Genomic DNA, 23,343 nt, shown 5'->3' on the forward strand with positions numbered 1-23,343 from the left:
AGAATGCCGCTTCCAGATCTCAGGAACGGCTGGGCCGATTGCGTTCAAATTTGGTACACCGCTATCGACCGGTTAGAAGGGTGCTTTGCAGAAGCCCGTTGGAAGTACCCTCTCGCCCTTCTGCACGTGCAGGGCTCACTATCTCGCTCGCTCGTTCTTCGCCCAAAAGGCGTTTTACTGGTTATAGTGAGGCTTTTATAGTGATGTAATGATTAAGTTGTGTAATACATGTTTGAAGCAAACGACAATTGTGATACATGCATATTGCATTTGTTTGCTATGAAAAGAAGCATTTGACATATATTTGAAGTACACTAAAGCTTAACCACAGACGGACAGCAAGTATTGCATCACTAAATCAATGCAAGGTTGCGCCTTATCTGCCGCACTGACTTGCACTCGATTCTTATCAAGTCGACTGTCTGAAGGCGGCAAAGTCTTTGATTGACGGGGCCCACTCAGGAAACACTTGAAGCTCAAAGGACTATAGACAAAGATGGTCGGAAGCAAGAAAACCATACACGTGTAATGTGTATCAATAGAATCGCGAAACAATATGGCTTACAAAAAGTCACTTCTGTTACTCGCATCCCCAAAAAGTGCAAGAAACAACAAAACGACTCAAAACAAAGCGTACTAATCAAACGCAATAGCTATCCCATCCCGGAACAACTTTCGAAGAAGCCCTAAAAAGCAGCCCCACTTCAAAGTGTAGCTTTACCTGCAGTATGACGCCCTTGGCCAGCAGGCTGTGCTTTTTGGCCGTCATGACAAAGTAGTGCGTCTCGTCCTTGTAGTAGACGATGTTCTCCAGGTCGATACCAGTGGCGGCGCTCAGGTCCTTGAAGAACTTCTGGTTGAAGATGAACGCCACGCCCGAAATCTCGTCGACGCGTGCCTCCGCCTCCGTGTGACGGTTCACGAAGTTGGCCGTGATGGCGATAGCCAGCTTGCCGCGGAACTCCTTGCGCCGGAAACCTGGCGGTACAAGGCAGTAGGGACGTGTTAGTGCTTGGGACAGACTGGCAGCTTCAGATAGCCATTTTGTTTTTTAATCGGGAGCAACAGGTCGAAGCATTTGTTGAAAGACATATAATGCAGAAGTTTTGCCACATTTTAGGCACAACTGTCATACTCAGAAAAGCTTGTAACAATTACATATAGTACCAGTATAGCGCCTTTTGGGGCGACTAACGGAGCGAGCGAGAGGGTGAGCCTTGCATGTGCGAAATTTCGAGGGGGTACCTTCAACTGACTTGTGCACGGCACCCTACTAACCGGCCTCTAGCGATGTGCCAAATTTGAGCACAATCGGCCCAGCCGTTCTCGAGATCTGGAAGCGGCACCCTGCACGTGCGCACGTGCAGAATGGGTCCCAACTGACTTGTGCACGGCACCCTACTAACTGCTCCCTAACCGTGTACCAAATTTGAGCGCCATCGGTCCAGCCGTTCTCGAGATCTGGAAACGACCCCTGCACGTGCGCACGTGCAGCAGCACCCCAACTCTGGCACATGGATATGCATTGCCTAGTGGGTGCCTACCTACATGCCAACTCTCAGCGCAATCGGCCCAGTAGTTACCGAGATATTGCAACAATTGCAAAAGTGACACCTCTTCGTTTTGCACGTGGCACGTGCATAAGGGGTCACCCACATGCATCGGGAATAGTGCAATACTTGGTAGAAGGAATGAAGCTACCCTACACAAATTACCGCATGTAAATCGGTCAAGTGGTTGCTGAGATATAAGCCTCGCAAAAGCGTGACCACGGCCGGCCGGCCGGCCGGCCGGCCGCTCATACTCAGAAATTTCCGTTAATCTAAGGAAAGACTACGCTCGCTTCGCTCGCTCCGTAAAAAGCAGTACCTATTGCACAACAGAACTAACAAAGACATTTGTCGCAAATAAGATCATCTAAACCACACCCCAGTTTCTGCACAACAGTGACGCATTGTTTTGACCGAGAAACCCTGCCAATGATCATATTCCCGACTGGTTCCGGGTGCGCCGCACCTGAGAACAATCCGTGAGGGTCAGCATAGCTGTCCACTCCGAGCGTGTCCGCAAAACAATGGCGCGCGATCGACACCTCACCCACATTCCTCGGTTACTACACCGGAACAGGAGCGGGCCGAGCTCATGACAGTCGACACGGAAGCTAGCGAAATTGAAAGGAGTGTCGGCGTTAAACCCCCGAGGAGAACGAGGTTATCATGAAATGAAACTGAGCATATGAAGGGACGTACCGAGGATCAGACTAGTTGCAACTGCAAATAAGGATTAGCATTGCGTGCTCCTCCAGCTGCCGAAAATCATGAACACTTTCCTGTTGCATTTAGCGCATTTTGCTGAGTATTTTGACGGTACAAAAACGATCTTTTGCACTTTATAGCATAGTATGTACGTACATGACCCGATAAATCGTTTAGCCAGCCGGTGGTGTCAGAAAAACGACAGCGTAAAATGATGTTACCGAGGCCCTCCACTTTTTCATTTACCATTCACGGCTATCTGTGACTTAGCATTGCATCAGTGATTCGAGCCAGCCGACACGTTCGGCCCCGCAGACAAATGCATTTGATGTTCCGCGCAGAGGGTGTCTCCTTTGCCCGCCCATATTTGGTTTGTCAGCACCACGACAGCAGAAAGGAGCCATTTGTACCGCCCGACCCTCACTGCACGCTGTCTTACAGATGCCGTGGGAGGTTTCCATTACGCCCGACGGCGACCGAACATTTCGCAACAGTCAACTTCCGTGACTTTGAACACACCCCGGGCACGCGATCGGTGGCCATTCAGCGGAAACGACCAGATCCGTAAACAGACGCTCGAGTACACACCACTCCCGCTATTGTCACTGTCTGCCGGCTAGCGAGACTTCCGCCTTCATGGCGTCACTACAAATACAGAGAGTTTCACTCGTCTCTCACCCATGGGTAATCAATAACCCTCCGATAATGCTAATCGCTTTGGATACGTCGCTTTCGCCGACCCTCTCTGCGCTGATTGAGCTACGCGTCTCGTGAGTTCTCCGAGACAAACTGCACACTTTAAAACTTGTGACGGACATTAATCCACCAGATTTGCCTCACCCCGAGAGAAAGTCGCAGTGTGTCCCGCAATTTGAGGAACATCCCCATCTGACGGTGGTCTCGCCAAATGTCTCTCCGCATTTACCATCCGCGCTGGGGCATGCATACTCAACTAGGACCGCCGGCCTCGCTGGCCCCAGGCCCCATGCCAGAGTCGTAAGCCGTACAAGTTCGTGAATGCAGATGAGGGCGAATGCAGTCCCAGCGGCAAAGACGAGGCAGGGACATACCATGGGACCATGATTATACAATGATTATATGATTATAGACGGTCTTAACCACACGGTTTTGGAAGGAACTTCTAGATGTTCGTCTTACGTCTGTTTCGTCGATGTTGTGGCCAGTGATTAGGAGCATCCTCGAACATGGATGTTAAAAGAGACCCATTAGGAGAAGGGACAACGGACAAAGACATTTGTGCTCCTCTGGGTCCCCCCCCCCCCCCATTATCATCACGCATGTTTCACTCACACACACGACTCACATTTGAAGGTGTTTCGTTTGCCGTCGGCTCCAATGAGCACATCGAACTGGAAGCTGGCAGCCGGGTGGTCGGGCGGGCTGAGCCGCGCGCGCCAGCCGGTCTGCTCGTCACTCGGCTCGATCAGCTCCTCGAAGCCGACGTTCTCGTGCACCTCGACACCGAGCAGCAGGGCCACCTTCAGCAGAATGCACTGCAGCTGTCGAATACCTGAAACGTGACGGAAAAGTGGGATTATGTAAACAGTGGCCTCGGGATTGAGGGGATAAGAAATAAACGCTGTACAAATGTGGTAGAGAAATATTGACTACAGCAGACCATCTATTGAGCTATTCAACTGCAAGACACATCACTTTTCAATATGAATGTAGGCATTCGTGTAACTTGGTCCAAGTGACCTACAACGGATGCCCAAATCGGCATCACGCTGATATTCGCTGATATTGTTCGAAGCAGCCGTAAAATTTTACTTCGACAGTCCGACACAGAATTCTCGCCAAAAATGTCATAGGATGCTGGCTCTGGGGCATACCAGCAATCTGAGTAGCCGCAATTAATGATGAAAACTCGTGTGTGGTCTAGAAAAAGTCCCCGGACTGACGACAGCACAGCCATTGTTTCAGGCCAGGCCAGCCCATTGACATATTGCGGTCTTCAATACGACCACGGTCAAACCAAAGCGCACAGTCCCCTCCTCCGACATACCAAATCACTGACGGCATAGTTTCCGGCCATCGCATATTAGGACATGCCCGTCATTATACACAGTCGCACAATCATCCAACTCCAGTACAGAACAGCGACCGACACGGAAACTTCGTGACCGGAGTGTGAAAATCCACGGAAAACCGACCGCTAACCTTCACAAATTGTTCGCAAATCTCAGTGATTCTCCCTGGTTGGCCGGTACCTACAGTTTCCTCCGTAGTGATCGACGCTGCTCAGACGGACGTGCCATTTCACAATCGAGCTGGCTAGTTGGCATCCAAACGGCGTTCGAGCGGCGAGCGAGCGAGCGGGCGAGAGGGAGGGCGAGGGGGAGGGGTGGGCGGTGGAGCGGTCACTCCGTAGTCAGCTGATACGGGACTCAAGGTGTTCGTGGAAACGCGCCAGCTGATCGGTAGTCGACGGCCGTCGCGTCGGTAACAGAGACAGAGTGAAGAGCAGGTGGAGAGAGTGGAGAGCAGGTGGAGAGAGTGGCCGGGAAAAGTTTGATAGGGAGTAGCAACTGGCGAGAGGTTTTGATTTACAAATGGGGATTCAAGGAGGTCTCGCTAATCAGAACCACACAGAACCGCAGCCGTCTCCAGCTTTGGGAAACCCTCCCCTCGCCCTTCGCCACAAAGTTGCAGCCACGGTTCTGCACCCCGCGTCAACAGAATCCGACACCAACAGCAGCGCGCTGGGGCAGCCTGTTTCAGGAGCCGTCTGTTTTGGAATCGAGCGGTGTGGAGCGGAGTAGCTGATCCCGCTCAAGAACGGGGCACAGCCGTCGATACGCTCCGACCCGGCACGGTCGCCGCGACACGACACACCGGGCGAGGTCGTGCTACGGTCGGGTGTGTCTGTATCGCTGTCAGAGAGAAGCTTAGGTTGCAGCTCGAGCGACAGCTTTTACAGCTGAGGCGTCTTTGACACCACAACTTGGGAAGACATGCTGTGTCGATCCTACAATCTTACATAAAGCAGCCAGGGACATCGGAAATTCGTGAAGGAAAGATAATTGGCTATTCAGGTAATGCGGCTCAAGGATGATGATGTCACGGGCAAGGTTGAATATAACTGTTAAAGCCAATTAGGCGAAAGACAAACGACCGGCATGATGATGACCGGGATAATCTAAAATAAATAGCTGAAAATTGGTTAGTCGTTATTCCTATGGCATGTGACGTGCTAACTTAAAAATTGAACGTCAAAAGAAGCACCTAATCTTACATGTGAAGAGCTAACTTAAAAATTAAATGTCAACAGATGCAACGAGAATGAAGTGCAATGAAAACTTTGTGAAATGAACAGACAAAAACGAATCCCCAGTCAGCCTTCGCAGACAGAATGAACAGTATTTAACCCAATCCGATTTAAGTGCTGCAGTCCGCCAGGGTCAGACAGTGAAACTGTGTCGTCCAGACCCGTCTCGGCTCGCTCCAATCCTCTCCACACAGACTGGACGGGCAACGGCACTCAGCCGGGGCTGAGCTGAGTGTCGTCCTTGGTAGCCAGCCGCAGTGCGAGACGAGCCATCGCCGGAACCCGCGTCACAGTTGGTAGGTGCTGTCATCTAAGGCGATTTTAAGCGGTGGTCTAGGTCCAGTGATGGGAGAAGCCACCTGTCATCGATGTATTTCAATGGCCATTATTGTCAGCCCATGACAGTTACTGCCACCAGCGGGCTTGTCCGAGAAAATCACTGCCCCCGGCCGATCGTGCATTCATTTATCGCGGTGAGCACTATGCATATAAGCAATTCGTAAGCAATGTGTGAGGCATTCGTGAACAGTCAATCGGGTATATTGTCATCGATGAAACTGATGAAATATCACGTCCCTCCTCGAACGGCTAGCTCACAGCGTTACCTCGAACACTGAGGCACACGCCCAATGCTCCGCACGCGTACACTGCAAATCGTGCCTGCGAAACTCCCGCCTGCTGCAAGATAAAACACACGCGACCGATCGTGCAACAACACTTTCCGATGAATCACTGCAGCTGTGCAGTGGTCTGGACGGCACAGACCGGCGGACCAGCGCCAAACCAGCGTCTGGTCTGTCGCTGGGCTGGTCTTGTCGGTGGCTGTCGACCAGGCCGTGTGGCCAGTCGCACAGGAGTCGGCCACTCGCCCGGCCACACACGCCAACATCCCAATTTGGATCGGTCCTCAGTCCTGGGCAGGTGCTCTACCCCTCCCTCCCTCCCCGTCCCACCTTAGACCGGTTCTTTCAGGGAGGGAGGCACCCATCGGTAGTCGGTACTCGGTACCCTGTTGGATGACGGTTTCGTCAGTTCGCTGGGTCATCAGGTCATCAGGGGCTCCTGAGACGGCTGCGAGACATCACTCGTCGCTAACACGGTCAAGCGGTGTCCCTAGCTCCACCCCTCGTCACTGCCCCCCCCCCCCCCCCAGCCCAGCCCTCGACCACCCCCAGTCCATCCTAAGCCTGGACCACTGGGCCAGCCAGGTCCGGCGATCTCCAGATAGCGTCTGAGGGACCAATGGAACCCGCCCGCAGATGCGGCACGGGCGTGGTGACCGTGTCACCCGAAATATGAACCGAGGGCGCGGTCGTGGCCAGGCACATGGTTCAGGCACCTGGTTAAAGTCAAGCCCGTTAGTAGAAGTTCTTACCAGTAAGAGTGCAAGGCAATTTAAATGGAGCTACATAAAACTTATAATCGTTTTTGGACATCAGCTCGGACTCGGAACAACATTTGAAACATCCTAACCACTTTTTAAATGTCGTTGGATACGACTGCTCTCTGGCAGTCAAAATGAAACGGTGTCCTAAATCGCGAATTAGTCATTACAGGCCCATGTGTCCGAACATACAACTAATTAAAATGTGAGCGATCGTTGGCTGCCCATCTCCAATTAAGAAGTGGATAATCTCTGATGACCCAGAGTGATACCAGCGCCAAACGGTTTGCGTCACTAAAGACACGGAACCGTTACCTTACCGGTTCCTTTCAGCGCACAACATCAATACGTCATGCAAACTCCTCTTTTTACACAGCACAAGCCACGCAGGACGGTGAATCCTTCACAAAAAGCCAACTCATCTCAGATTGAAGCTCAGCTCATTGTTTCGGTTTTGCGGGCACAGTGATCCGCACCTCCCGCCGTCTACAGGCCCAACACAGTGGCTCCCCGCAGCGGTGACCGTTCAGCTGTGAGTAATGACGCCTGTCCATCAGTCGGCGCCCTATGGCATCATAGGACCACTGCTGAGTGTCACAGCTTCGGAGAGAGAGCACCATCAATATGTCAGTGGCGCCGGGCCGCACAAATAATTGGAGTGGGTTTTGGAGTCGAGTGTGGTGAAGTTAGAAGCCCGCCGAAATTTTACTTACATTTAATGAGGGGCTCGCCACACTCTCCATAATGGAGCATATGAGGCGAGCAATGAATCTGAGAAAACAGCCCCAGTGACCAAAACCCGAGGCCACCTGTACATACCCACAATCAGCGCAAAACCTCAAGGCCAGGGGCATAAGTTCCAATCATTTCCACGAAATCCCCACGCGGCTGTGTGGAAACCACACGAGCCCGATAAGCCGCCGCTGATCGCGCCACTAGCCGCAGTAGCCAGCGGCTTATCCACATATGTTGACAAGCAAACACTGCCGCAAACACTGGCTATCGACAGTCCCCGTCCGGTAACCGTGACCACTATCAGTAGCGTCTAGCCGAGTTTAACCGGCCCAGAGAAGTGCCACGAGAGCCCAAACGATCACCGTCAGCCCGCAAGGCCTGTCCTAGAAACTGCCCCGATCCGAGGCGAATATCGACCCCGAAGAGTAGGACAGCCGTCCCACAAAACCAACCGAAGCGGATCTAATAGCGTCCTGCGCCCGATCATGTGTGAACCAGCAGCCCACATTCAGCGATTTACAAAAGAACGGGGTCATCCGTCCGCCGCACCACTACTTCGCTGCGACTGGAGATAATCAGCCAAATAGGGTAATCACGGGGTGAATGAGGTCCTGCCGGCCCTCTGGCATCAGTCGCTGATTGATCAAACAACCGATACCTACTGGACGAACTAACGGGAAGTCGGACCATGATACATGCATGAAAATAGCTGGCAAGCAGCCATGACTATTCGTGAGCATCCGTGTGAAGAGTTAGTTGGATTTTAGAGGGAGAAGTGACCGAAAGCTGCATCTCTGTTGCGACTCAAGATTGTGCGATTAACGTCTATCCTGTATTGGAAGCGGACACGGGACAACAAGAATGTGTGTGATCTCAGAAAAAAACGGACAGAAAAACGGAAACAAACAAATACAACGGGTTACAGACGGACAAGACCAGCCACCAGATGGCTATACAATATTCACAGATCAAGGGACAGACGGATAGACAGACAGACAAACATTTGAGCACGTTAAGCTACTCTGACAGATCAATAATCCGTCCATCAATACCGTCGCTACTAGCGCCTGTCAGTCGAGTGAATCCCTAACGTCAAACATGGACACAGGCCACCCATGCACCTTTCGAGCGCAGACGCAGTGACATCAGAATAAAAAGTCGCCGAGCCGGGACTATGTATACGGACCCGCAGGAAGGCAGTTCACAGAAAAACAGGGGACTCTGAGGCAACGCGCCGCGAGGCTGTATGTGCTCAGCGCGTGACTCATCACTCCACGTGTGGCACTTGTCACAGACGAACCGCAAACGCGATGACGCAGACCAACCGCAAACGGCAAGCAGAGCAGTCGGGGCACACGTGACAGAAACGGAACACGTGACCTAAACGGAAAACAGCTGGGGTGTCCAGGAGCCATCTGCGTGCAAAGAAACTACGATAGTGTAGCGATATCTATTCGCCATACGCTTTGTCCCTCCATACCATAGTTCGCAGATGATTCAACATCAGGACAGGCGAGTGCAACATCAAGCGAGTCCGGATATACCTGCAGTGAGTCACCCCGCGCCATCACCCCTTCCTCAGCCGCACTCCGATCGAGGCAAGGTTACAGAGAGGTGTTTACGCCGCTCGCAGGGCTTCCAGCCGGAACAACGTGATGGCTAGACGGCAGCTGTGATTTCGACAGTATCGTAGCACCGCCGTGCAGACGGATAGAGGATCAGCTGCAGCTCGGGGAGACCTGCAGCGTAGTCGAGAGAACACAGCTGGCACGAAGCGAACAACACTGAGCCGGGAGCCCTCAGGTGTGCCCTTGAAAAGCCGCACGAGTTGTAGAGAAAACTAGAAGCAGAGGCGAGATTGATCCGAATTATACGAGTTGCAACGGATGTGGTCGTATCTGAGGTCCTAAGCTGTGCCGTGCCGTAGGTACCCAGCTGCAAGTTGCAGACCGTCGCGTGACGCTTACAGAGCCGGTGATTCGCTAAATGATACCGGTTTCTTATCTTAAACACGATCACTCATGGTCACCGGACGCCGGCGAAACAGGAGAAAATAGGGAATTAGGATTCAGACCGGGTCTATACTGTCACCACATTCACCACACTGGCCTGAAGAGGCCCTATGGTGGTCGGGGTTATCAGGGCCGCGTGATGACGCTACGCAACCGAATAAGGCAATATCGGAATGTTTGTGTGCGAATGAAGCCTAACAGGTTTTACAAGCAAGCTATTGCTTATGAATGATGATAACAGATGATTTATGAGAGATTAAATGAAATCAACGTTGTATTGTACCACAGTCCACAGGTATTAAGCCGTAGTAGCGTTTCCATCATTTCAAGGAAATTATCAGATTCAGTGATTGATCCAAACGGCACTCCTGACAAATGGACCTCAAGACCTCATGAGCCTACGATTGTAACTTTTGAAAAATTCATAGCCACTCGAGTTGCCAAAAAGCATTTTAAAGCTAACAAACGTCAACAAACTTCTAAGCCATGCATCAACCGTAGAGCTGAGCCACCACCACTACCGTTGGCTTCGCCCGATAAAACAAGCCTTGGATAAAACTAACAGCGAAACAGGAGAAAGCACGTTACGAATTAGTCGATTTTGGCAGAGGAACTCCCTCCCACGTGCCGGGACCGTTCCTAGTGCCGCCTGGCGGCAGCCTGGAACGGACTATCGTGGGCGGAATGGGTCACGGGTTACAGGAGCTAGGGCCGAGGTAATAATCCGAAACGTGCTACCTACCCACGTGCCTCCAAGAAGAGATACAATGACGAGGACATTAATCGCCCGCGCCATGCGGAAAATCGACTATTCTCTTCAGCGGAGATTGACTGGTGTGCTTAGCATCTCAGCATATAACCATTGGCGCTGTTTTCGTCTATAAAGTAGCGCAGCAGATCATCGGTAAGATTGAGCAATGTGTTAACTATGCTCGCGCCAGCCGTTGGCACTACCATCATTCAGCGGAACTACGATTACCAATAGCCATGCACAGCACGACCAGGCCACTTCCAGAACACCGAAACTCAATTACTGCTAAATGAACGCCCATTACGTCGTGCACGAGCGCTTTCGGAAAGAAATGTAGTGTAAATGGAGCTGGAAACTCCCATGCGATTCATCATTGTAAAGCGTCTCAGGGATGTTAGCGAGACGGTTAATCTGCGTCAGGCACAGCTGTCCTGACCCACTCTCCAGAACAGCCCTTAGCGGCGTCTCGGCCAGTCATAGCTCAAAATCGAAACCATCAAACAATTTGCGTCCATGCTTTGACACAAAGTGAGACTCCTCCAGTTCTGCAATGGGCCAGGTGATCACAGAGCTCAAACAAACAGAGATCAGAGCGGAATCGGTAAACAAACAGACCTTCCGTGGTCGATTCAGATCGAGTTGGCAGTGGCTACAGTGTGGAGACTGGTTGTAACAACTGTGGGCGGATGCCGGACGTAGGGTGAGTTTGCCGTTCACTGACCTCACAGTTCCAGGAAACCCAGACTCATTAGCGGATATGACTCATCTAAACGTTTTTGTCTGTGATCAAAACGATCCGCAGCTTTGGAACGATACCTACTACTTCAGGAAGGATTGCCGTCGTGATCGTTTTCCGTAAATTTCATAACCTACGTTTGATTACCTTAACCAAACAAACTATATGTATGAATTTCGTAATTTTGCAAATGTATCTAACCGGACGGTCGTCGTCCTCCAAACGACACGCGCTAGCCAGCTTCTTCCACCACTGTCAGCCGCTGTCATTCTGAATCCCCCTGATGCTTCATCTCTCCGTCTCAGGCAGCCTGGTTGCCAGGCATCTGAGCCAAAATGGACACCAAGCGGAGCTGTGAAACCTCACACATCCTGCACAGCGTGGCGCGTGGCCTGACCGCAGATAGCGGAAACGAACCGATGCCAAGTTGCTACGGAAGCAGCCAAGACAGGAATCTACATTGCTATCTGGATGACATTGGATTGAGATCGTCCCTATCTGCCCAAAAAGAGCGCAGTCATTCGCTGAAATATGCTAATGGTCGGACGTTATACAGAAGCACTCGAGTCAGGCAGCTGCCTGAATATGATGTTGCTGCATTAAAATCTATCTCATTATTCAACCACTGCACGATGCAGCAGCATCTACAATCTAAAGCTTGCAACGAGACTACCATGACAAGTGACAACACATTTAAATAGCGCTTCCAACGGCCGTTTCAAAAATGTGGACAAGCACGCGAGACTTCAGTAGCTACTTGTCATGGACGGGGAACAATGAAGACCGCCAGCCTCTGGCCAATTAGGAGTCACCTGGTACACCCGAGCTGCATATAAAAGTGAGCCCTGACCGGCCGAGCGGCTTCTACATACCACCCCGGTCATGCATAACTCATCGCCTGCGCTCCCGCTGCTAACCCGGTCCCGACCCGACTTCGAAGACCGTGTCAGCCACCCGCTAAGGCACGGGACAACGTCCGGCCAGCTGCCAACGTGGTAATGGTGCACTTGCCTACACTCGAGTCACACCTGACCCTCTGTCAGCACTCCTGCAATATGGAGAGTGGGGTGCTCCGAGACCTTGGCAATCTTGGACATTGATGGATAGAACTTGTCTACGCATCAACCATTTCTTCCACATTTGAATCCGTTACCCTCCCCGATTCATCCCAACCTATTCCGTCCCGTCCGAACAGCCCCGTGACTTACTGATATGATCAATGGCTCCTGCGCAGAACTTGCCGAAGAACTTCTTAGCGCCGAGTGCCTTCAGGTCGTGGATGACCATCGGCCACAGATGGAGCACGTTGTTTCGGCTGAAGCGGTCTCTCTTCTCGAGCACGACCACCTTGGCACCGAGCAGCTGGGCCTCGATGGCGGCGCGCAGACCGCACGGTCCGGCCCCGATCACCAGCACCTGAGGGCAGCGCGACAGGTCAGAAACGGTTACACAATACACAGGGTTGTTATAAGGTCAATGAAGGTCATCGGAGGTCACTGAGGGTCACCATAAGTCACTGAACGGCCCAAAACGGTCACTGAATGCCATCCAAAGTCAACAACGATCATCGACGGCCACTACCGAGTAAAACTTCACTTTCTAGCACAAATACAAAAGCTTGCCCAGTTATGACTAAAGAGCAGATCACCAACGGCCATGAAAGGTCATTGACGGCGATCACAGATCTTTTATGGTCATTTGCAACCACCTAACCTACTGCCAATACCTGTAAGTCACCAAAGCAGGTCACAGACGGTCAGCGTCTCGGCAGAGGTCAACGGTTGTAATTCAAGCTGTGGGTCACTGCCTATCACTGAACCTAGTCGCTGCATACGAAACGCGCATGCATTAAGTGCGTTTGCCAGAAGACGTTACGGAGAGACGGCGACGATATTGATAAAACGGCGAGGGACGCAGATTGACAATTTGTCGCGGCATCCATGTTTCTTTTTCTTGACTTCGGGGACTTTGTGATAAAAGCAGGCAATGGTACCGTTCTTGTGACAAAATAAGCAACTCTTCCGGGTAATTGTGTGCTTCATTTAAAAAAAAAAAATAATAATAATGAGAGCAGCAGGTTCCAGTCTCACAATTTCTGGGCCGGGTTCTACACAGCTCTGAACTAGCAAGCCCCGGGAACTCGTAAATGAAACTAGGCCTCGCGGAAATGAAATCCGCGGTTCAATCATATGGGTCAAAGTAACTAATTGGGCCAAAGAAGCGATACAAGCAACTTTTACTTTTGCTTCTTTTGTTTTTGACCCCAGGTTCCTACAAATGCGAAAAGCACTTCCAATGCTCCCGGGGAAAAAAGCCTCAGAAAACGTTACAAGTACTGCGGTTGGTAAAAGATTACTGATGCCTTTACGCAACCTACTTGGAAGGCTGGCAACAACTCGGCGTTTTATGCGAGTTTATTTATGAGGTCCTATTATAAAGTATAATCGGGGCAGCGAGGTTCCGGAAAGCATACCGTTCTGCATTTTAAAACACGAGTTTGACCCATAGGCCGCAACTGCGGTCCAACCTTATCGTCAGGAGACCACAGAAACCAGTCATTCAGAAAATATCTTCCTTCCCCGTCCAAGATCGAGACAAAATCACCATCCGCGCGGCTAGATTGCGGAGCGATGGACCCACCAGAGCCGTGCTGCGTTCATCCATCTCGTGGATCACGCCGACAAAAACCCACAATACGACAGGTCTGAGCGACGGCGCCAGCCGGCGATGGGACAAGATAGCCCCGCCGCCGAGCCGCCCGGCCCGACCAGGCACGATAAAGGTCATGGCTCGACCGATGACGTCAGGACGATGACGTCATGAGCGCGTGCCTAACGGGATAGCCGCTGCGAGAAGAGACGAACGCAGCGGGACGCGGCAGGACGCTCGGAGTTCGCTCCTCAGCTGCCCCGCCAGCCTCCGGGCTTCAGACGACCTCTGGTCGCAGCAGTGCGCAGTTCAGAGCCGACAACGAGCGCTGAATACAAAGGGACATCGTCGGCCCGGGCTGCCCGCCGCGACGGCTGGTTAGCCGCTATAGACACCGCCGCTGGATGGTGTATGGCCCGCTGCTTCCCGCTGCGAACACGCATCGCCGTAATGAGCCCAACGCGGTGGTGATTTGTGCCCTCTCAGGCGATGAGATACGCCTGAGTGAATCGCGCTCAAACAAACACCTCTTGAATACCAAGCTCAACAAGGCAAGGCGACACCCCGACAGGCGTTTACAACGAACCATCGGACGCGTTGCGTCCATTGAACGCGCCGGGGCCATCGAACGCGACCGGATTCCACAGAAGCTCACTAGCTAGATGTTGAGCCGTGACGGTCATGGAGTGGCGAGCGAGTATCGCCGGCTATCGCTGGGGGCGGATGGGCTCGCTCGTTCACCGTCCGATGGACCCGAATCGCCTCCAAATATGGACGGGCCGGGCGCCGGGAGGGCGGGCGACGCAGCACCAGCAAGCAGCAGCGGTAGCGGCGGGTCCGCGAGCACCGGTCCCAGAAAGAAGAACATCAGACCAGAGATGTGTATCGGTACAGCGAGCTCGAATATCGCCGGTGACACTACCGAGAATGGCCGCAAGGTCGCTGAAATTCGATACCGGACCCCGCTGAGGCCACGGGAGTCCGGTGCGCAGGGGTCGGTTCTGTGAATAATGTAACGGCGTGGGGTAACCGGTACACTCCTCGGTGGTTTAGCACTTTGCAGCTTCGTGGCATACCTTTGTGTCAACACAGGCGTATCCTTGGTTGTAGCATTTGTGCGATGCCCTCTTGTCGAACTTGGCTAGCAGGCCTTGTGCTTTCCATGACTGAAGGCTGGCCTGAAACAGGCGTAGAAATGAACAAAATTAAAATGTGTCTAAAAGGGGAAAGGGGAAAAGGGGAAGGGGAAATGTGTCTAAAGGGGAAGGAAACCAGACAAAAAAAAAATCAGCTCAGTCAGCCAATACTGCGCTATATGTTGCTCAAGAAATAATACACACACACACACCTTTGACAAAATTATAGCTTGGATCATCTACTGTCACCGTCGCAAGTTTGCAAACATCACAGCATGCCAAAGTCATAATCATATCCACCACAAGTCACGAATTTCGGGAGCCCCACCCCTCCAGTGCAGCCCGTGGCATGGACCGTGAGGCAACTCGACCATCAGCACTTCACATTGGAAGCACAAACACGCCCGAGAAGATCGTATTAATCATGTCATGCTTTTAAATGAGGCAAACATCAAACCATGAGTCCGATTCTGCGGCAAGGGTAAGTAACTCGTGACACTTTGATGTTGTTTATGCACCAATAACCACCAAAGTGGCACATTAGGGGCACCAACCAACCACTGCCTATCTATTGAAGCAAGCAGCGAATCACGATCTACTGTTATCAAGATCAGATGAAGAACAGTTCATCCGCTCCCTCAGGGGAGCGGCCGATATTCAGACGACGTGATAAGCTCATCGCCCAAGCGTCCTGCCGCTCCCCTATCGCTACCGGTATATAGGGCCTTGTCGCTACCCACGCTATACATACATACACACCGCATCGTTATCTCAGTTCCTTCCCGCTATTGGGAATCAAACGGGGTCAAAGGGGCGCCGCTCACCGGTCATTGACCCCGAGGTACCGGGTACGTCTGTGGGACGGTTACTATCATCTGACAGCAGCGCGCCCCGAGTCATCCGCGAGTCATTTCAGATGACTCAGCTGGGAGTCTGAGCTCATCGCGGAATCGGCTGCTCTTTGGTGGTTCAATTTCCGGAATTCTATCAAATGTTCAGTGACTCACGTATTTATGACAAGACGCAATCTGCACTAAACAGTAGCGCTTCGTCACAACGCTCAACATTTTCAGCACTTCAGCAAAACCCCTGTCTTGTCACAATAGCGTCTATATCAATTCCTATCACTGAAACTGCCCCTTTAAAAGCAGCCATTTTTAGCAATTTATTTACTTATTAGCAGTTATTACAAGAAAATAACATTATGCCTAGGGTCTTGAAACCTCATGTTTTTTTATTAAGTGTTCAAATGAATGTTGCTCTGTGCAAATCTACCTTCGAATCCACACAATATGAGGTAGAAATGAAGCACCAGGCCCACGTTGACAACCAGTCAGCCCGTCAAGCTCAGAGCTCGGACATAGGTTTAGAGCGGCGATAACTTTTTTCTCCTCTCTGTTCCTTCGCTTGCAGTCAGCACTGTTTGCACTGAAAGTCAGTGCACCGGGCGCAGATACGCTGCATTTTATCTCCCAGCCTTTGTGGAGTAACGAGCCAACACTGTGCCACGTGGACCACCCTCCTCCCCCAATCTCAGACAGACCCAGCGGCCAGCGGCCAGCGCCAAGTCTTTGTGACCACAGGGGATGGCCAGCCGCGCCGCGCCGGTCGGATTGGCGGACCGCCCGGGGGTCGGTGGGGGGGGGGGGGGGCATCTTGTCACCGGTGTCTGGTGACCCGGTGTCTACCCCCCCCCCCCCCTCCCGGAGAGGGAATGACGGGGTGGCCAACTAGTCTGAGAATCTGGCCGGCCGCCCGGTCCCGAGAGCCGCGTCCCTTCTGGGATGTCCCCTATCAGCAGCCTTACTGCAAGCCCACAAACACCCAGAGTCACGAAGACTAACAAAGAGGCAGCATCAAGAAACCCACACAGAGTCTGGAAGCAGCCCTCGGTGTGCCAAACTCTCACGGATGTGACCGTCGTACCACGGCTATGAACCATCCAGGGGACGGCGCCCGTCAGCGCGGAGTCTCGGTGTCTGGCAGCGCCACTGTGGTGTATGCTGGCTGGTCGCCCGACGGTGGCGACCCACTCAGGTGGAGGAGGCTCCTGGCCGGCCGCCCGCCGCCCACCTCTCCTGGCTGACCCGACCCTTCCCCCACCCCTGCCCTCCGCTGGGGGTCGGGTACTGCTGTCCCTGGCTGACCGCCACGGATTAGACACGGCCCGTGACGCTCACAAGTCGTGACGGGTGACGGATGTGACGGACGTCACGGAGTGACAGAAGGCCGTGGGTAACGAGCGTGACGGTCGGCGGAGGAAGTGGTCACGCGGCCTGTGTTCACTGGTCACCGGCCGTGCCCACCTCAGACCACCATGCTTCAATCCACCAAACTGTCAATTTCCTCATACGAGTAACTACCCGCTTCTGTATGTATTTTCTGAATGTATGGCTTGCTCATGAAGATAGGCACCAAAAAACGATGGGATTGTTATATACGATGCTCTCCCCAGTTGCAACTCGTCGGTAGGTGGACGGCAAACAGTGCAGGAGGCGTCTACTATATGGAGTCTCGATGACGTGTCCGTATCAAAAATGGTGAGTCAGCGATGACTCCACTGAGTCATTGATGACGCCATTGATAGTATAATCACTGACCTCGGTTCGACTACTGCGACTCATCGGGAGATATAGGTATGTTGGAAAGGCCTTCAGCAGTACCCAACTGAACTTAGCTTGAGTTATTCTCCATTTATCTAAATCCGGAGATAACCGATCATTAGAAAAAAGACTGCAGTCATTTAGGGTGTCCGTTCGGGTCTACCTTCTATTCTCCGAGTCTAGAAATTACATAAGTTAGGCATCTAGGAAGCGCTCGTTCATCTGTCTTCTCCAGACCCTCCCACGTGATAACTACTTGACCGCTCTCCGACCCTTCCGTACCATTCCGTACAAGTCTGTCCAGTACCAGACCCCGGGGTCAACCACAAAGAGTAGCGACAGACAAAGGCGGATCACAGGCCACCTCACCTTGTCCACAGGGTCACTGAGCTTGGTGAAGGTCATGGCAAAGCTGCTCCCGCAGAAACGATGCCACAGGTGGTAGCAACTACCGAGCATGCAATAAGCCTATGTTCCTAACATATGGTTAATTTTACTTTCCCGTCCTCTTTACGTCACAATTAGAGTAATTAGAGAATCATCTAATCCTACATACCTAGATTTCTTCTGGCAAAAGCGCCATCGTTTATCACATGGCCCGCCCCTAGGCAAAAAATCGTGACATGAGAGGTCTGCAGTGTCCGCCGAGGTCACCGAACCACGACTTGCACACGTGTACCGCGTTATGGGCATCTAATGGGAATGACACACGGTATCTGGCCAGGAGGAAGGTACCCGTGATGCAGCTCCAAACAAGGTTATCTATCTGTCGTGACCACCCAGCCCAGAGGTCAAGGCCGGGTCACTATTGCACGCCAAGCTTTGTCGTCATCTATCCCATGACTCATGGTGCGAGGGGAGAGGGTAGGAAAGGAGAAAGAAATAGAGGACAGAGAATAAAAGAAAGAGGATGAGGGATGGAAAGAAACAAAGGGAGAGAGAGAGAGAGAGAGAGAGAGAGAGAGAGAGAGAGAGAGAGAGAGAGAGAGAGAGAGAAAGAGAAAGAGAAAGAGAAAGAGAGAAAGAGAGAAAGAGAGAAAGAGAGAGAGAGAGAGAGAGAGAGAGAGAGAGAGAGAGAGAGAGAGAGAGAGAGAGAGAGAGAGAGAGAGAGACTGAAGAGCATCCAGCAAGTCGCGGGTTAACAAGAAAGCTGTGTGTGTTTATCCAATGTCCAGCCTTAGGTATAGCCGGCGCAATCCACTCGGTTTCGGTTTTCACCTGTTTACGACAGCCTGGCGCAATGATTGGTGAGAGACCTGTCGGCGACAGACAGCGGTCTGAACAGAGAACAGCTGACACGTGCGGACAGAAGGGACGGCACCAGAGGCGGTGGTGACAGCGCTCGTAAAATCGCCGGAGAAACTGGCGAGGACGGATGTACCGGCGCGGGCTGTGGGCTCCCCACGCGACCACACACCCGTCCACGCCCGGTCAGTGACGGCGGCACGCAGGAGAAAATCGCAGACAGACCCGCGGGTTGGTCAGACAACGCCTCATCGCCGCCGCTTCAGCCGCCGAAGGTGGGTTTCGAATGACGCAATTCATCCTTCTGAGAGATACCAGACCTACGCAGTTCATCGCGGAGAAGAAAATCAACGCCAATTTGAAACGAAGTACAGAGAGGCTGGCTTCATCATGAGATGAGAAAACACCATTCTGAAGGGAGATGATGATGTTGAAATTTGAATGAGGATTTAAAGATGAGACGACAACGTGATGACGCGACACATAAAGGAATTACAACTGTAACGAGATCATTCATATGCATGTTTACGTCTAAGCTTCATCTAAAACCTTTTGCGTCGGAAGACATTGTTATGCTTTAGGAGCTGACACATTTAAACCGCGATGGCAGGACTTGCCCGTTCCGCCCATTCAGGCATTAGAAGGGCACCCTATTCTAACAGCCGGTTTACCGCAGGCCCATATGCATGTGTACACCGGGAATTACATAAGCCCAACTTTTGTGGGAGTAACCAATCATGCCACGCAAAATTAATCAATGTGGTAAATGATCATTGGGAGCGGCATAATTCGGTAGGCAGGTCGTAGCTTCTTAGTGTCACAGTATAGCTTCTTGAAAAGAAGATAATTACAGTTAGATTGGTCTGTTTTGACGTCAGCTATAGGTTCCTTATGAGCCTCACAGATGAGGAAAGAACTCATAAGCAAAAGCCTTTCCGCAAAGTTGCATAACCTCAGTCAACTCTGCGTAGCAAATTGTCACACATTTGGGACTAGGCAAAATGTGTGTGCCTGTGCAAGGCGCATATCTGAGATATTGCACATTCCTGGCAGTAAATACGTGTAGTAAATACGACGTAGAGATATGATTCAGGACATTGCCTGAGTCACAGTCACCGGGGACATAACTGTACCGCTATCAGATGCAGGACAACAGGCGAACAACGACGTGCATCGCATTCTCTGTTCTCCTTCCTTGAAACGTTAGCGCTATCTGCAGTCTACCTACACCCTCGCATATTGGCATTGGGCATATCGATAAGAACTTAGGTAGGTAAGTGTCCGAAAGGAATGACTTCTTCATTCGTCCTTGTATGCACAAAGACGTTCTGTTGTATGTAGACGTAACCTACGTTCTGTTGTAGCTATCGACTCAAATAAAAACAACTTGATGCAGAGGAAACATTACTGAGAATTGGTACACCCGGAACGTCGTCACCTTTGTCATTTGATCTATTGTAAAGCGATTAATTACAATATCACAATGTTCGTGCAATACGAGGTTTCTTCTAGCATATAGCAGTTTCATATGCTCTTCATTCATATAGCTAGCACACTTTACCCGGCTATACCCAAGATTATTTCACTACTCACTGTACCTTTACAGCAGTTGTAGGAAAGTCATCCCTTTCTCTGTGAACCCATCACTATAGCGGCCGCCGTCATAACACAATGGCAGCTCACCGCTTTTGTGAGCCGGTTTGCTAAGTAGGATACTTCTTACTCGGTACCAAGGTCAGATGAAGAAACCGAAAACACGCCACCGCTGTTACAAAACAACGGACAGGATCGCCTATTTTTGGAGCATGCCTTAGTTTAGCCACGTTAAATCACAAAGGGGGCGCTTCAAAACGTTTAGATTAAGCTAGATTCCATAAGATGAAACTGTTTTTAGGGCCTTGGATGAAACGTATCAAAATGTTTGCTGTTACGGTGCTGTGACAATGGATGATGTGCTTAACCCGCGCCGTGCTGGTGGCCTGAACTTTCCGCCGAGTGCTGGGGGGGGGGCGTTTTCACGCCCCCCCGTCTAACTCGGCTCCTGGGCCACGTAGCGACACGCGGTAAGCGGCAATCGAAAGAGCGTCAAAAATAAGGACGAAAACACTTCGGTCATTTTTTGGGTCAGGTCAAAGGTCAGGTCACCAGAGGTCACCAAAGGTAAAATGTTGACTATTTCAACATTTTGGAAACTGCCAACGGCTATCTCGGGAACCGATAGAGCTACAGCGCCGCGGAAAAGCGCATTCGATAGCCCTTTTACAGACCTTTCTGAGTAATGTTCTCAGATTTGACCTCAGGTCAACGGTTTAGCCTCCAGAGGGCAAAAACTCCAAAAATAGCCGTTTTTACGAAAAACGTTTTTTCGTCAATAACTTTTGACTCATAAGCGCCATGACATTACTTTTGCCAGCATCGTGTTCCTCTCGTCGAGACGCGTCGAATGAACTATTTGTTGACCTTGAAAGGTCATTTTGAAAATTTGACCTCAGGTCAAGGTCATGACCTGACCGAAAAGGGTCATGTTGCATATCAGTCGATCCGTATCGTCGAGCTGAACACATCTGACGTGTTTTCACCGCTCTAGCACGTCTCTATCAAAAGTTATAGCCAAAAAACTGCTGGCGACCGTTCATGACCTGAGATGACCTCAGGGGCACACAGAGGGGTCACAGGTGCATTTTTCCTATTCAGTGTGTCATGTTTACCTATGAACCGATGTTTGAGAGCGTTTTGAACGATATTCGTCCAAAAGAGGCGCATTTCAATTTTCTCCCATTGACTTATAATGGAGAGGTCGCAAAATTGACCTGACCTTAGGTCACAGATATCAAAAATCCGAGATATACATTTTATACATACTGTTACTCATATCAATCGCTGAAAGTTTCAAAGTGATCGTTCAGTCGGTGTAGCTATAGCGAGCCTTTGAACTTTTTCTGAGGTAAGGTCACTTGACGTGACCTGGTGACCTGACCTTGAACGGCCTAGGTCTGAAATTTTCACAACATGTGCGGAAATGATGTAGGAACACGTGTACCAAAAACGGCGGCGCTGCGCGCCGCCGTTTTTGAGATATTCGCGAAAAACCTGAGGGGGGGGGCGTAAAAACGCCCCCCCCAGCACGGCGCGGGTTAAATGAATCGTTGTTTGGCGAATGTAATATACCTACCTATTCATCCAGCCCCTTGGAGTAGACTAATATGGATCTTCACATCATCCGGTTCTCAAAACATCACCAATCACCATTCACCACTAACTCTCTTCAGCCCTCCCGGCTACACTTCTCTCTTCTTCTATGTATACCAACTCAGCCGATCACTCGTCACTCACCTTCAGTCTGGGGTAGAAGTCGGGGAACCTCGCTGGCCTCAGGTCCAGCGCCGTGCACAGTCGCCGGTAGTGTGTGAGGATGCTGCGGAGCGTCTGTGCCGCGCACAGGTGATCAAAGTGATCGGACGCGTGACCCGGGTGGGTCGCGTCCGACGGAAGGCTGCTGTGAGGCATCGCGGCGGCTCCGAGCGGTCACAGAGACGGGGAGCGACTGTCGACCGGCCGCCACGCATCCTGGAACACACGTCGGCAGCGCGCGTCAGCGCCGGGATACAGAGATAAGGCGACGCTATCGACACCGCGCCGAGCGAGCGCAGCGGAGTCTCCGTATAAGGACGGACATACGAGCCGAGAGTACACGTGTTTACTAATACGTGTGGCACCCCACGCGGCGCTCGAGTGGTGGGTATGACGAGGTGAATATGAAGTGATAACTGACATCCGTCACAGGATACTTTCTGTTGGATTTTAGTGGTCTCGGGAATCAGGAAACATCAGACTCATGGTTGCGTTATACCTGTTACGATGTCACACTCTGACTCGAAGCTGACCATATTCGGTCAGTACTCTTAACGTTTGGCATCGTGGGCTTGGCTACACTGATAGTAGGGAAATACTTGAGAGTTGAGACAGCTTTACAGGAAATTGAGATCGTATTATGATTTGAGTGTTCTTGATAGGAGTACCAACACCCAATGAATCAATGGCTAGTGAACTTATGTCAAGGGCAGATAACTAAATGATCATATCTATCTGTAGGCTTATATGGCATGATGATGACATCACGGGATCTCAGAAATGTCATCCCGGCCGCAGCGGTCCATATACGGCTACTCGACAAACATCGATCGTCAAGAGCCACTGGCCACGCCGGGCTCTTACTGGTCGGCCGGGTCGGAGGGACAGCCACTTTGTCCACACGACTTTCGCCGAAATTGGAGGCAGTTTCTCGACATAGACAGACGCGGACGCCGGCCGGCCGGCCGGTCTGGCCCGCAGACACACATACACACAGCCACAGGCTGGGTGTGTTAGCAGCCGCCGGCCATAACACTCGTTTTCACAGTATGGGGAAAGAAAACGCGCCTCGGGTCTAATGGACCGTGCAACTGACCATGTGAAAGCAAAAGCTGTGCAGGGTCTAAACGAGCAGAAATCGCCAAATTAAACTACTGCTGTGGGCCTTGGCTCTCGGCAAACCACACTAAGATTGTT

The 23,343-nt window shown here is 51.5% G+C and overlaps 1 protein-coding gene across 3 annotated transcripts in view; it reads right to left on the reverse strand.

Moving 5' to 3' along the window:
* The window catches only part of LOC122392089 (F-actin-monooxygenase Mical-like), a 44,745-nt gene that overhangs the window by 10,725 nt on the left and 10,677 nt on the right, over positions 1-23,343 (reverse strand). For all 3 annotated transcript variants that reach the window (XM_043386599.1, XM_043386600.1, XM_043386598.1), the window contains exons 2-6: positions 22,129-22,362; positions 14,888-14,989; positions 12,371-12,578; positions 3,580-3,786; positions 722-978 (exon numbers count right to left, since the gene is read on the reverse strand). In XM_043386599.1, coding sequence (XP_043242534.1) covers positions 722-978; positions 3,580-3,786; positions 12,371-12,578; positions 14,888-14,989; positions 22,129-22,302 — 948 coding nt within the window. In that variant the 5' untranslated portion in view covers positions 22,303-22,362. The remainder of the gene's footprint in view (positions 1-721; positions 979-3,579; positions 3,787-12,370; positions 12,579-14,887; positions 14,990-22,128; positions 22,363-23,343) is intronic.

This window comes from Amphibalanus amphitrite, unplaced genomic scaffold (assembly GCF_019059575.1).
Source record: "Amphibalanus amphitrite isolate SeventyFive unplaced genomic scaffold, NRLGWU_Aamphi_draft 000468F_arrow, whole genome shotgun sequence".
Classification (NCBI taxonomy): domain Eukaryota; kingdom Metazoa; phylum Arthropoda; class Thecostraca; order Balanomorpha; family Balanidae; genus Amphibalanus; species Amphibalanus amphitrite.